The sequence below is a fragment of the Phaseolus vulgaris genome, chromosome 9 (assembly GCF_051622355.1).
Source record: "Phaseolus vulgaris cultivar YP4 chromosome 9, ASM5162235v1, whole genome shotgun sequence".
Taxonomy (NCBI): Eukaryota; Viridiplantae; Streptophyta; class Magnoliopsida; order Fabales; family Fabaceae; genus Phaseolus; species Phaseolus vulgaris.
The window spans coordinates 30,522,841-30,537,007 of NC_143506.1; the positions used below are offsets into that span (position 1 = coordinate 30,522,841).

General features: G+C 28.0%; 2 protein-coding genes across 2 annotated transcripts; both read left to right on the forward strand.

The window, feature by feature from the left end:
- Window positions 1-1,161: 1,161 nt before the first annotated feature.
- LOC137822783 (transcription factor bHLH47) lies at window positions 1,162-2,973 on the forward strand. Its single transcript, XM_068627779.2, has 4 exons — window positions 1,162-1,427; window positions 1,674-1,792; window positions 2,037-2,164; window positions 2,396-2,973. The coding sequence occupies exons 1-4, from the start codon at window positions 1,357-1,359 to the stop codon at window positions 2,789-2,791; spliced, it is 714 nt and encodes a 237-aa protein (XP_068483880.1). The 5' UTR covers window positions 1,162-1,356; the 3' UTR covers window positions 2,792-2,973.
- Window positions 2,974-8,503: 5,530 nt separating this feature from the next.
- LOC137822603 (HVA22-like protein a) lies at window positions 8,504-11,201 on the forward strand. Its single transcript, XM_068627512.2, has 5 exons — window positions 8,504-8,896; window positions 9,111-9,137; window positions 9,467-9,589; window positions 10,646-10,892; window positions 10,984-11,201. Exons 1-5 carry the CDS (start codon window positions 8,841-8,843, stop codon window positions 11,029-11,031), a joined length of 501 nt encoding a protein of 166 aa, XP_068483613.1. The 5' UTR covers window positions 8,504-8,840; the 3' UTR covers window positions 11,032-11,201.
- Window positions 11,202-14,167: the final 2,966 nt, after the last annotated feature.

The following is a 14,167-nucleotide window of genomic DNA, read 5'->3' on the forward strand; positions in this document are numbered from 1 at the left end:
CACAATAACCTCTTCTGGATTTATTTTTCCATAATGTATTATTTTCAATTTCAAATTTTTATTTTCAGAATAAAGGGTATTTTCGGAAATTTAAAAAAATATGTAGGGTGCAAGTTAAAAATGATTGGGTGTAGGAAGAATTTGCCTTAACATAGTAGCGTATTGTTGATATTTGTGTGGTTAAGGAGGTCAGATATCCATTCCAAACTCTTGTCTAGGTTTGTAGTCGTTGTAGGATTCTTAGAGAAACTCTTTGGTATGTTTTTTATATAAGGTTAGAACACCCTTTATGTTCCCTTTCTTTTTAATTTATTTTTTGCCAATTAAAAAAAATATGCTAGAAGCCAATTTAAAAAAAATATATAAAACAAAGATCTCACTTAACCCACTCACCTTTTTTTTATTAAAAAAACTGTTTTTTACATGCAAAGATATACTTTCAATGAATTTTATTTTTAAAAGTGGTTTCTATCAATAGAATATTGGAAAAAATAATATCAAGACGGAGAAAATGGTAGAAAGTGAACAAATACATTATTAGCATTTTTTTTTTCAACACATCATTATTGAGTACAATTAATGTAAGTTTGACAGAATACAATAGGCACATTTTTTATTTAATGAGTAATACTTTAATGTTTCATATGTAATAAATATTTTTCATCCTTCATTACAATATGAAATAACATTTCTTTTTCATTAAACTCAATTCTCATAAGTTATATTTCAAAAAATGAAAGAATTTGTGCAAATTTGAAATAATAGTAAAAGTGTGTTAAAAATATATTTTTTATCAGCATATTTTTAATATATTATTAATACTTTTAACGTAAATACACAATGCTGACTGACGTAGCTAACTTGAACGTGAAGAGGTGTTATGAGTGTATGGTTGACACGCGCTTTTGGATGTATCACTGTGCAAGCCACACGATTTTGTGTTACATTTATTATTAATTAATTATTCTAAATATTCATGAGCAAGACTTTAACTGAAGAAAGATAGATCATTTTAGAAATAATTACAAATAAGCATATTAATTATTAATTTAAAATTTATATAAATGATTACAAATAAGCATATAAGCATGTTATACTTAAAATAAATAGTTTAAGAACCCCACATTATCTTATAAATAGAAATAACTTAAAAAAAAAGTTATGCATGAGTTTGAATGGTGGTGGAAGCAAACTAGCGTGAGGTAACCACGTGCATGGTGTGAATGGTGACCTCTCGCCACACTCACATTCTTACAATATTATCTAACTCATTCCAAATCTCGGAAGTGTGTCATTTGTAGCAAACTTGTCCTTCACAAACAATTGCAAGTAACAAAAAGCTTCTTTGAGATTCATATGATGGGATCTGATACTTCTGCCACTGTTATTCAGAAGCTCAACAATTCACAAGATGTATCAAGAAAGAGGTTAGAGGTTCTATTCACACACTCGTTGCTCTTAAAAAGTTCATAGAATAATTGATTCAGTGCTCTTATACCTCTCTTATTATTCACTGTATTCGTTCCTCCTAAGTTTTCTGGTTTTTTGTTTGATTCATATTCACATCTCAAAATGAAAACTATTTCAAATAATTTTAATCTAAGTTTGGATTATTCATTTAAATATTTAGATTATGAGGAATATTCAGTTTGGTTATGCTTGATGTGAAGCAGGTCGAGTCCCAATAAACAGAAACAAGAAAAAGTCCCCAAGAGAATTCGAAAGGCGGAAAGAGAGAGAGAGAAGCGTGAACAGTTGAATGAACTCTTTCTTGGTCTTGCTGATACACTTGGTAACTTAATCTTCTGTCACCACTATCTCAAATTTTAGTACTTTAATTTTATGTCAGAGTCTCAAATTTCTGTTATGTTCAATTTGAACTTGACTAGCAATTGGGTTGCTCCATGCAGTATTTATGTTTGATTTTTTTAGATAAGGTTACCTTTGATACTTTGCACCATCTAATATTAGTACTGCTTTGTTTCTTTTTCTTTTGGGGCTTGGGGTTATGTTTTTCTTTGGGGAGGACGTAACAGACCTTAGTGAACAGAGCAGTGGAAAAGCTTCTACATTGAGGGAAGCCATTAGATTGCTAAAAGACTTGTTCAGTCAGATTCAGTCCTTGAAAAAGGATAGTGAATCTCTGTTGTCCGAGACTCACTATGTAAGCTCTTCACAAGCTTTTTCTTCACTTTTTTACCTATGGAGATTACCTGCATGTGTGGATATATATATATATATATACTCAGACTAAACCTTAAGACACTAATAGACCATGTTCATTGACAAAAGAAATTTGCAATTTATGATTCCACTCATTTTTTCTATCTGAATTTGATTTATAATCTGGTATTAATTACAGTGAGGAACTCATGGTATTATCTTAATTGGGCAGGTGAGTATGGAGAAAAATGAGATGGTGGAGGAGAATTGTGTTCTGAAAACTCAAATTGAGAAACTTGAAGGTGAGATAAAAGCAAGAGTAGCCCAACGTGGACCTAACCTGATGAATGTAGCTTCTGAGATGGAATTTGCACAACCAGAAAAGATGAGAAAGTTTCCAGGGGAGAGCCTCCAATTGTCCACCACAGAATCAACAGTGCAGCAAGGACATGCAGTTTTGGTTGTCCCCTTAAGTAATCATCATGGGAAAGGTGCTTTATCAGCTCATAATATTGCAGAGAACACCTCAAAACCCACATCCACTATCAGTAAACCACATGCCAGGTATCCCACCCCAATGGATTCATGGCCTCTACAGTTACTTGCAGAGCAACCAACTTCAAATTAACAATATGCTAATGTGTAGACTTCTGGAAATGGATCCACTGATATGATCATTTTCATGGAAATGTTGCTCAGCAGCTTTTGTATATTCTTTCTCCCTGGAGAAATTTGGAATTAGGGTGATAGAAATTGTGATTGATAACTGTTTGTGATGATGGAATAATAGTATGATAATTCTTTACATTATTTTTCTTTTACTTTCAAGATTTTCAAATTATTTTTAAAAACTGTTTGTTATCAGTGCGTACCCTGATAACAAAATACAAAAGTTACAATTCTTGTAGGTAGACAAATTGATATCTTCAAGTGTTCTAAAAACACTCACTCAAAGAAGAAGACAAGTGTTGATCAAGACAGACAGTCTTATATCACCTGATGTTATGGAATTAGTAGACAATCTAGGAACCTGTAAACAAGATTCCAAGATTTTATTGAATAAATCTTCACAATATTATTTTACTAATAATTTAATTTATTATTTGTCTTGATAGTTATTTCTCTCAAACTTCAATTCATGACATTTCTATGAAAAGAAAATGGACTCTTGATTTGGTCAATTTTATTCTTGTTATCTTATGTGCATGTTAGATCTAATTATAATGTTAGATCTAATTATGAAGGCATTGTGATAATAGTTATAATTTTATAGTTTGGTTATTTTAATTATGTAATATAGTTAAAATGTAACACTATTAGGTTGACTAGGGTATATAAGTTTTTGTGATATTTTTAATTGGTCTATGTCTCTAATTTTAGAAGGGCTTAAAATAAATCTTTAATAAAAAAATAAAATAAGTTGGATAAAAAATTTAATAGTATATTAAAATTTGGCTTCCATATTTTATTTATATATATATATATAAAGATAGTATTTTTTTTTGTTATTAACAAAAACTAGTTTTAAGCACTAATACGAAATATAATTTTAATGGTAAAATATTACAACCTTTGTTTCAGAATCAGCGTAAAATAGGGTGTGGTGGTAGTATGTAATAAACAAAGTACCTATTCCATCGATTTACATTTTAACCAATGTAATACGTATATTTAACATTGGTTAATAATTAATAATTCTCACCGATATAGTGTGCATGTTTTAAAAAAAAAAATATTTTCGTTACAGTTATTACATCAATTATATGGTTCCGACCGATGTAATATGTTTTATTTCTTGAAAGTCTCATTTTCAATTACGTTCCATTATCATTCGTTTAGCTAAGCTATTGTTTATGCTTTCTTTCTCTTTTGTTATTCTCCATCGCATTTGTTTAGTCGATGTCTCTTATCTTCACTATTCTACATCGTTGTTCGTGTTGTTGTGGTCTCCTACAGTGTTAAGTCGTTTTCTCTTTTGTGTTGTCTTGTTGTGGTCTCTTCCATTGTCGATCTCCTTCTGTGAACAAGTTAAATAGAGTCCCTGGTATTATGTTTTGCCACCATTGCGAATAAAGCGTTGGAAGCCAGTTGTGCTCCCTAAACCTGTCGAATTGCATCACTAGTATAGTCGTTAAACATCGTTGAATCGCACCACTACAGCCACTCCCCAAACTCGTCGGGTCAGTTGCTCTTCAATTTGCGTCACTCCCTAAATCTTGTTAGACCAAGTCGCTACAACTATCCTAAACTCGTTGGACCTGCACTAGAGGTTAGTTTTGTGTATATATTTTAATAACTTCTCAATTTTGTTCTTGTATAATGGGGTTCTTGTTTAAGGGGTTAAGAAAGTATTTTATATCGATTGAAAAGTTAATCCTTCGATTGTGCTCTTCTTTCTTCTTCAAACTCTTATCCTAGTGTTTGGAATTCGACACTCGGTCGAAAGTGCACGTGCAAAAGGTTTTTCGACGTTCAAGTAAGTGTTCGGTATGTTGATGCAATAAATGCAATAATAATAACGTATATTTGTTTTGGTTGTTATGCCTATTTATATGGCCTTCATACCCTTTTTTTTGGTCGAGATTAACATACATACCATTATTAAAAGTGTATTACCTAGTTTTCTGTACGATTTAATTTGTGTTAATATCCTTTTATCTTAATGTATTTTTCATATGGTGGTCGATTGGTACCGGATATCGAGGTGTCATGGGATAGTTCGGCCCCTAACGGTACACGTTCAATATTAACATTCAAATTAGTATTTTGGAAAAAAAAATCATCCAACAAAGTATGATGAAATATAAAATTAATAATAAAGTAAAATTAAAATTGATGTTTTAAATGAGATTAAAATTATAATTAAATGAACTTTAGTAGAAATTTTGTATTTATAGGATTGGAATTTAGTTCAAATATAAGTATAATTTTTTTTATACTGTTTTCTTGTGATTTGATATTTTTGATTGTTATATGTTGAATGCCTTGCTATTTGGTCTAGGGTTTTCGATCCTTGACAATGTGTATTGTGTTATATGTTGCATCAAGTGAACCTTATTTTTTTTGTTTGAGATTCAATATAAATATTGAATACTACCCCCAATTTTGAATTATTGATAAGTTTCCTTGTGTTTAAAAAATTAAAAAGAGATAATAATAACAATCAATATATTGAACTTGAATTGTATATTTAGACAATTTAGAAAGAATAAATATTTTTTTCATTAGTACATATAAATAATCACATTATGTATATTTTGTTAAATTTGAGTTCATTGTATTTTGTATTGATATTTAAATGCTTATTTTTTCGTGGTTGACTTAACATCACAACTTTCATTTTTTGTTACCTGAAGACTAATATAAAATGTTGCCAAAATTTTGTGAAATATAAATAATGCAAATTAAAATGTACGTGAAATATAAAATAATGAATAGAGAATCTTCTTGAATGGAATAGGATCACACTTTTTTTCTAAAAAATTAGAGATATTCATACATAAATCAAGTTTTTATGATATGTAGTAATAAATCGAATTTCAATGAATGAATGCAAGTTGAATTAGTGATGCGTAGTAATAAATCGAAGTTCAATGAATGAAAATGGTGCATAAGCAAGAAAATGATAACAGTAGTGACGGTGAGTGCAGTAAAGAAGTGCAAACGGGACAATTAATTCATTTCACCTAATTGTGAAATTGCAGGTTAAAAAATGGGAGGATGAAAAAAGTATTTGCCTTGGAAATGTTGTTCTCTAGTATGATTAGATTATTCTTGAGATAATAATATTGTCATCCTCTCCTATTTCCCTACCTTGGGTATACAATTTTTGTTCTTCTATTATGTCTTTAAATATCCAATCTTTGGAAAATTTACTTATCACTTTTTAGTGAGTAAATGCTTTAGGTACTTGTACTTTAATTTCTCTTATGTTTACTTCTTCACTCATTTTTTTTTATCATCTCATAGACTTAAAATTATAATTAGTTTTCGTTACCTTATATATGTATATGTTTTCAAAGTGTTAAGATCTTTTATTTAATGTTTCCTCATGAGATTTGATGTATAATTTTATTGATTTGGAATAGTAATATTTTTTTACATCCATAGAAGTGTTTGGGTAATAGTTGGAAAAAGTCGGATTATCATATAAATTACTTTCATAATAGTTAGTTATAATAGAATCTTGAAATTCTTAATCTTAAATATTTTAGAATCATTATTATACGAGTCTTAATTACTAATATAGTTTCGTTTAAGAGCTACTTGTATTAATCTAAAATGTATGAAATAAAATTCTTTCGTTTATTATTTTTGTGTTGTAAGATATTCAAGCATGTGAATTTTTTTGGAAGATCATAAAAATTGTTGTTTATAAATTTCACATTTTTTTATCATATAGGAATTGATCAATTACGCAAAGGAATTCTCAATTTTTGCTATTTTGAATTTTAGTAGAAGTAGTTTGTCCTTATTGATCTTGAGAAATAGATGGAGTATCTACGTCACTTTCACGACTTAGACACTAGAATCAAATGATATCATTTAATTAAAAACAATGAAAGAAAAAAATAAAATTAATTTATACATAATTTGTTTATATGTATGAAGTAGTTCATGTATAAACGAATTTGTAATGTTTATATAATTTAATAACAGAAACTGATTAACAAGAAATCCAAAAACGAAATAGAACACTCGAGAACCTCCACATGGTCACGTTAGCACAATTACAAGTGTATTTTGACTTTATTTTGTATTTAATCTTGATTGAGACCTAAAGTATTGTTAGTGTTCATAACTTTTCGGTTAATATTTAATATTCTTACATGCCAATTTACATTCAAGACCACTAACTACTCGCATGTTAGTTGCTTTACGTGTCATTAATAAGTGTATTTGGATTTATTATATTAAAAAGGTTTAATCGCTTTTTTAATGGATAGAAGGACTAAAACTGTTTTCTTTTTGGAATTTGAAAGATTAAAATGATTTTCTTTTCAGAAAAAAAAAACTAAACTTCAATTTTTAAAAATTGAAAATATAATTAAGTCTATTAAAAACATATTTACATGAACTTTTTAATTCAGGTGTCAGACCCAAAAAAAAAATGTTATCTTAAACCATTGTTTACAGTAAATTTTTTATTTCAAAATATAAATTAAGAAAAAGTATTTCCTAACTTATTATTTTAGACATTTGGATTATATATTTCTTATGAAATATAATTCATAGATATTTTACTATTTCAAACACTTTATTAGTATTCTTTATTTTCTTTATATCTTTCTTTTCTACTATTATGTAATTTTTCTTCTTTTTATATATTTTTTTATTGTTTTTTGATAAAAAAATTCAACTTATTTTTCAATAATTTTAATTAAGTGTTTAACATAAAATATAATTTAATAAATATTGAATTTTGTTACATACATCTTATTTAGTCGAACAAACACAAGTTTATAGTTTAATCTAATTGAAAAGAAGTAAGAGTTTTGTTTAGTATACTTCGTGTTATAAGTTTTTCTTAGACATGTTTATGTTCATTTCGTTTTTTCAAATGTTTATTATTTAGATGCAAGAAATATATATCTCTTCATTTATCTAAGTAAATCTCACTTGAACAGTCCAAATTAATATGTTTTGACTAAGTTAAATATCAACTAATTTAAAAATAAAAAATAATTAGTTATTATATTAACTAAATTAAATATTATTGTATAAATTAAAAAATTATTTATATTTAAAATAATTTTTATCATCAATAAAAAATTTATAAAATATTTTTAAATTTACTGTTTTAACTATTAACTATTCTAAATTAATTATTAAAATATTAATAACTAATTTTAATTTTAAATTAATAATTAAAATATTAATAACTAATATTAAATATAAATTTAAAAATTATTTTATAATTTTTTATTAATAATAGAAAATAAATTATTTTAAATATAAAAAATTATTTAGTTTATAAATACTTAATCAATATATAGTGATTATTTATTTATTTTATCTCTAAATTAATAATATTTAATATTTTAGAGTGTTATATAATATAGATAATGGAGTGTTATACTAACTCTTTTTCATTTGTTTTAAAATTATTATATAATTTATTTGTATAAAAAAGAATATTCTATAAATGTTACCAAAAACATAGGATTGAAAAAGAGTATATGGAAGTTTCAGTTGTAATCTCCTCTTTCTATTTATTATATAATGTCTATTACTTTTGAAACTGGTCCTGTCTACCAACTTGATGCCTCTCACGTCAAGGGCATGACGACCATCGCGTACCAAACTTTCGGAATATATGAACCAAACTTTAAATATTCTTAAAGAAAATTTTACTAATTTTCTTATTTATATTCCATAAAAAAACATTACAGATTTTCAAGATTTTCTTTTTGAAAGTTATATAAAATAAAGTTATTTTATACATAGAGATGTTCAAAAGTTGTAAAAGTTATAACATTTTTCTCTAAAAAGAATAAAAACCAGTGATTTATAATCCAACGGTGAGATGGGATTCACCTGAAACACATCAAATTTTCTACCTGTTGCTTTGTTCTCTCTCCTTGTGTCAAATCGTAAGTGAAAGCTCTACACAAACCTCTACACAAACCAGTTTAGTTTCATACAGACACAGTCCTTTGAAGAGAGAGGGATCCAACATGGGAGCTGGAAGTTTCCTGAAGGTGGTTCTGAAAAATTTTGATGTTCTTGCTGGGTAAATTCTTCTTTTTCCTACTTTTCTTGCTCTCACCTACCCTCTGTAAAACACACTACTTGGAAATTATTTCTAAAATGAACTTTGATCATGTGCCACAGGGCTTCATAATCATACCCCAATGACCAAATTAACAATATTTTTCAAGTTCGGTGTGTTTTTATTTTTCTCATAACTGATGGTGTTACCTTTGCCTATTGGGTTTCTCTTGCAGGCCTGTGCTTAGTCTTGCGTATCCTCTGTAAGTACACACAAAACATGTTAAAAGCTTAGGATATTTTCTGTAGTTTGGTTTTGTTATTTTTTTTTTAAAGCAAGTGGTTTTATTTTCATCCTTGTATTTTTTTAAATATTCAAATTTTAGTCTCTAAAATAAACATTTGATCACTATATAAAGTTTGAGTATTTTAAAAAATATAGGAACTGAAAGCAATTATTGATCCATGGTCTGTGTATTCTTTGAATGTTCTTATGTTTTAGGAACTAACACCGGTAACCCTTTTTTCTGATATTCTATTTGTTCTGATTTTGGTCGCTCGTTGTCTCTGATTTCGGTGAATAATGTCTCAGATATGCCTCGGTTAGGGCAATTGAGAGCAAGTCTCCTGTTGATGACCAGCAATGGCTCACTTATTGGGTTCTGTATTCCTTGATCACCCTCTTTGAACTCACTTTTGCCAAAGCTCTTGAATGGTAATTTTGCCTTTGCCTTTGAATCGTTATTTTGGGGGTTTTCTTGTTTACTTAACCTGATATGGGTACTCAATAAATTTGATGAGAAATCTCAGATTTTGACTCCTGGTGATTATTATCACAAGGGCTGTAACCTATTTTGGATGTTATTGATTTTGGAGCTAAGTTATGATAATAACTATTTAAGAAAGAGATGTGTTTGTCACTAGTTACTAGTTGTCATCGTAGCTTAGTTTACCATCAATGTAATTCATACTACACTATTACCTTTTGTGGTGTAAGTAACAGTGTTAACTGTAGTCTCCAATCTTATCTAAATATTTACAATTTGTGTTCTGTCTGACATGGAAAATGGAGATCAAGACACAAATGGAATTTCATTTTGTGTTTGGTTTTGCTTTGAGAGTTCTGATTACTTTAGCTGCACAAATCTATGCCTTATCTTGTCCATTGCAATAGTCTTGTAAAAAATGCATTTCTGTATGATAATAAACATTTAAGCAAAGGGATTGCAGTTATACTAATAGGCAATATAACAACAATGAGAATATACTTTGTAATAGGTAGGCTGATCTTTAATTCCTCTGTACTGTACATTATCTGCATTATATAAACCTTTGTAGAGAAGTGCACAGCACATTCTCTTAACACTTTTTGTTTCTCTACACATTCTCCAATTGATTGATAATTGTGTGCTTCTAACTCATTTGGGAAAGAAACCCACCAAATGGAGAATGAAACTAACATATTTATTAAATCCATATGAACTTCATCAATAAGAGTGTACATACACATGATAATGTTTTTCAAACTATTAGGGTTAGTGTAATGTACCGAAACTGTCAGTGTAATGGTTTTTCAACAATTAATAGAGTAGAAAAAGCAGGAAGTGTATGCATAATTTCAGAAAACCTCAGAAGTACTTAGTGTAGTTGACTATATTTAGTAAGATCTGCATTCATGATGTATTTACAATGTCATGGTTATACATAGAGAAAGAATTAGGCTGGGGAAAATACTAACTAGCTGTGGTTTAATTGTGTGAATCTACTACAGGATTCCCATTTGGTCATATGCAAAGCTGATCCTTACCAGCTGGTTGGTGATTCCCTACTTCAGTGGTGCAGCCTATGTTTATGAGCACTATGTTAGACCTTTCTTTGTCAGTAGTACTGAGAACGTTAACATCTGGTATGTTCCAAGCAAAAAGGATTCTTTGGGGAAGCCAGAGGACATGCTAACTGCGGCGGAGAAGTACATTGAAGAGCATGGAACTGAAGCATTTGAGAATCTGCTTAGCAAGGTATTCCATGTGTAAAACTTGGTTAATGGTTAATACCACATATTTATGCTATCTTTTGTATCTGACTAACAGTGCCATCATCACCCTGCAGGCTGGTAAATCTAGGAAAAGTGGCAAGAATGCAAATGGAAGCTATTGAATGATGAGGGAGAGGTTGCATGTACATGTTGGCTTAACTTTTGTGTAGTGTGTGACTACATATATCAGTTTTATGCTATCTGTCAAACTGTGGTATATAGAATTGTAGAATATATATATATATAATGGATGTGCAATACAAATCAGTTTGCCACTTTTTTTCCTTTCTCATACTGCTATTCCCCACCCAAACCCACCTCCAACAAGAAAATAGTCAAATAGGTTTTGGTTCAAAGTTTTAAGTTAATAAATAGTTTGTTGTTTGTGGAAATCGGTTATTTTGTTTTGCACTCCCATGGTTTTTTCCTGCATCCTCTTTGTCCACATGTTGTGTTGTGGACTCATGGAACAAACTGCAAGATTCAAGGTATTTCTGGATTGCAGCTGAAAGACATTTATGGATTATCTGATTCTACAATTAGGAAATACTTTTTATAAAAAAATAATATTAATTTTTGAATTATATAATCTGGAAATTAAAATTGATTTTTAAATTATTGTTCTAGATTGTTTAATTTGTAGACATTTAAGTTTTGAATTGTAGAATCCAATCAAGAACTTTAAACTGAATGGTGTGTTTAAGTTTTGAATTACACAATCCAATCAAGAAAGAATATAAGAAATTTAATGTTTATGGTTTTTAATGTTTGATTGGAATATGTTAAGAATGAATGTGGGAGAAAAATTAATTGGAATTTGTAAAGAATTTTAAAATCTTTTTTAATATATGAAATGTAAGATTATAAATTTACTTTTATTTTAAAAAATAATTAAATAATAAAATATGAAATATGAAATATTTTGTGTAAATTTGTATTAGATAAATTTATGTAATAATTAATTTTAAATAATTTTAATATTATTTAATCTTATTTCATTTGTGTTATATCATGTTATATATATATATATATATATTAATTATATATAATACATTAACTATATATTATATATATATATAAAATAATATTAATAATAATTATGAATATTATTATAAAAAAGTGGATATTTTAAATTAATTGAATATTTAAATATTTTTGTAAAATATTTTTTTTAATTTGAAAAGTATTATGATATATGAATTAACAACATAAAAGATGAAATTTTATATTTAATGTATCATTGTTTATTTCAATTTGTATTCAATTAAATAATAAAAAAATGTAAAAACCTGGAAAATAAACGTACTGCAACCAAGATCAAAGACAAAAGCATTTTTAACAATATTAACGTAACTTACTGGAAATGAAGAGCATCTATTAAAATTCATTTAGGCTATAAAAGAATTTAGACAAAATCGATTAAGCTTGTTACGAAAGAAAATCAATTACGGTTGTTACCATACAGGGAAAGAAAATCGATTAAAATTGTTATTATATAAAAAAAAAAATCGATTAAGACTTTAAAAGGGTTCCGAAAAAATTGATTAAACTTTTACTATACAGTGAAAAAAAATCGATTATGGTTGTTATCATTCAGAAAGAATTTTTTTTTCAAAAAAAAATAATTAATTAATTAAAGAGATTTTTTAGGGGAGTTCCAATCTTATACAAAATTCTAACCATCTTATTAACAAAAGGAGAAACATAATAATCTTGAATATAATTTAACATGACGAAAATTTATGAATGCCTAATTTACTGTATAATTATGCAGCAAAGTAATGTATAATTATGCAGCAAAGTAAGACAATGCTTCCTGCTAAAAACAAACTTTAGTTTATTGCTTATAGTTTCCCATCCCTCATTTACATAAAAGCTAACAGCAAAAATATATTGAAAGATGTGCAGAATTCCATAGGATGAACTACAGTAGGTGCTTTGAATACTGTATCGTCTGCTTATCCTGCACCTTCATATGATTGCTTCACAAAAAACACACCATACCTCCCTCGTCTTGCAGCTCTCACAAAGAAACATCATAACATCTTTTGTCTATAATGAACCCATATACCAGATTTTCAAAAGTCAAGACCATCAATACCAAACAATCGATTAAGTTCCACCAATACCAATTCCAAAATTGATTAAGGTTCTTATTATGTAGGAAAAGAATCAATTAAGGATGTTACTATTTACAACAAATCAAATATGATACACTTTAAAAAGCAACCCATAATCGATTATGCACCAACAGATATATTGAAAATTGATTGTTGTGATTGTGTTTAAAGTATCAAAATATTAGGTTTAGGTTTAAAAAAACAACAAATTCCCAGTACCCACCTTAACTGAAACTACCACTTCACCACCCACCACAACACCGAAGAAATTACACAGCTACCTCTCTCACACCAAGTAAGACCAACAACTCACACAGGGAAAAGTTCAAAGAGTTATGAGAAGAAGAAAGCAAATGAAGCGTGACAAATGAATGTTTACTGCATGGAATCTCTGACTTTACACAGTGCAAAAGCTCACTGTCATGCACGCGAAAAAGGAAGGGAAATAATGAACTTCCCTTGTTGTTGACCTGTTTTTCCTCCCTTTCTGTTGCTTTCTCATTAGTATACGCTCCCACAAATTCACGCTATTGTTTCTCACCACATCTCTTGGTCCAAACGCAAAAGCCACCTTCATTTCTGCTTAACGAAAAGTGTATCCTTCATTAGTAGCAAGCATTCTTTTCTGATGGTCAAAAAAGTCATAAGATTATTATAGATGATAAAAAATTTCCAACAATCAATTTAAATGGTAAAGGGAGGTTGTTTTAACTATTAATAATTTCTATTTAAAAAACATTAAAATCTGATTTAGAAATAGAAATGAGAAAAAAAAAATAATTATAAGATCAAGTACAAATGTAAATAAAAAACTCTTAAAATTCTACTTTTATAAAAGCTTATTGTTTTTATAAGGTTGTTTTAATTTTCCCTAGACGTTAAATAACACTCACACTCCTCTCTAGTTATCAGATAAAAATTTATAAAATTTTACTTTCTCGAAGTTATTTATAAACAACAATCTCATTATTTAATTTAAATAAACATTATGAAAATTAAAAATTATTTTTTAAAGTGTAGAAATATTTTTATAACAAAATAAATTATTTAATTATTATATATTATATATTAAAAGCATCACAAAAATTGTCATTGACTAATACATTGTGTTATAAAATAAAAAGTTATATTTTAAAAA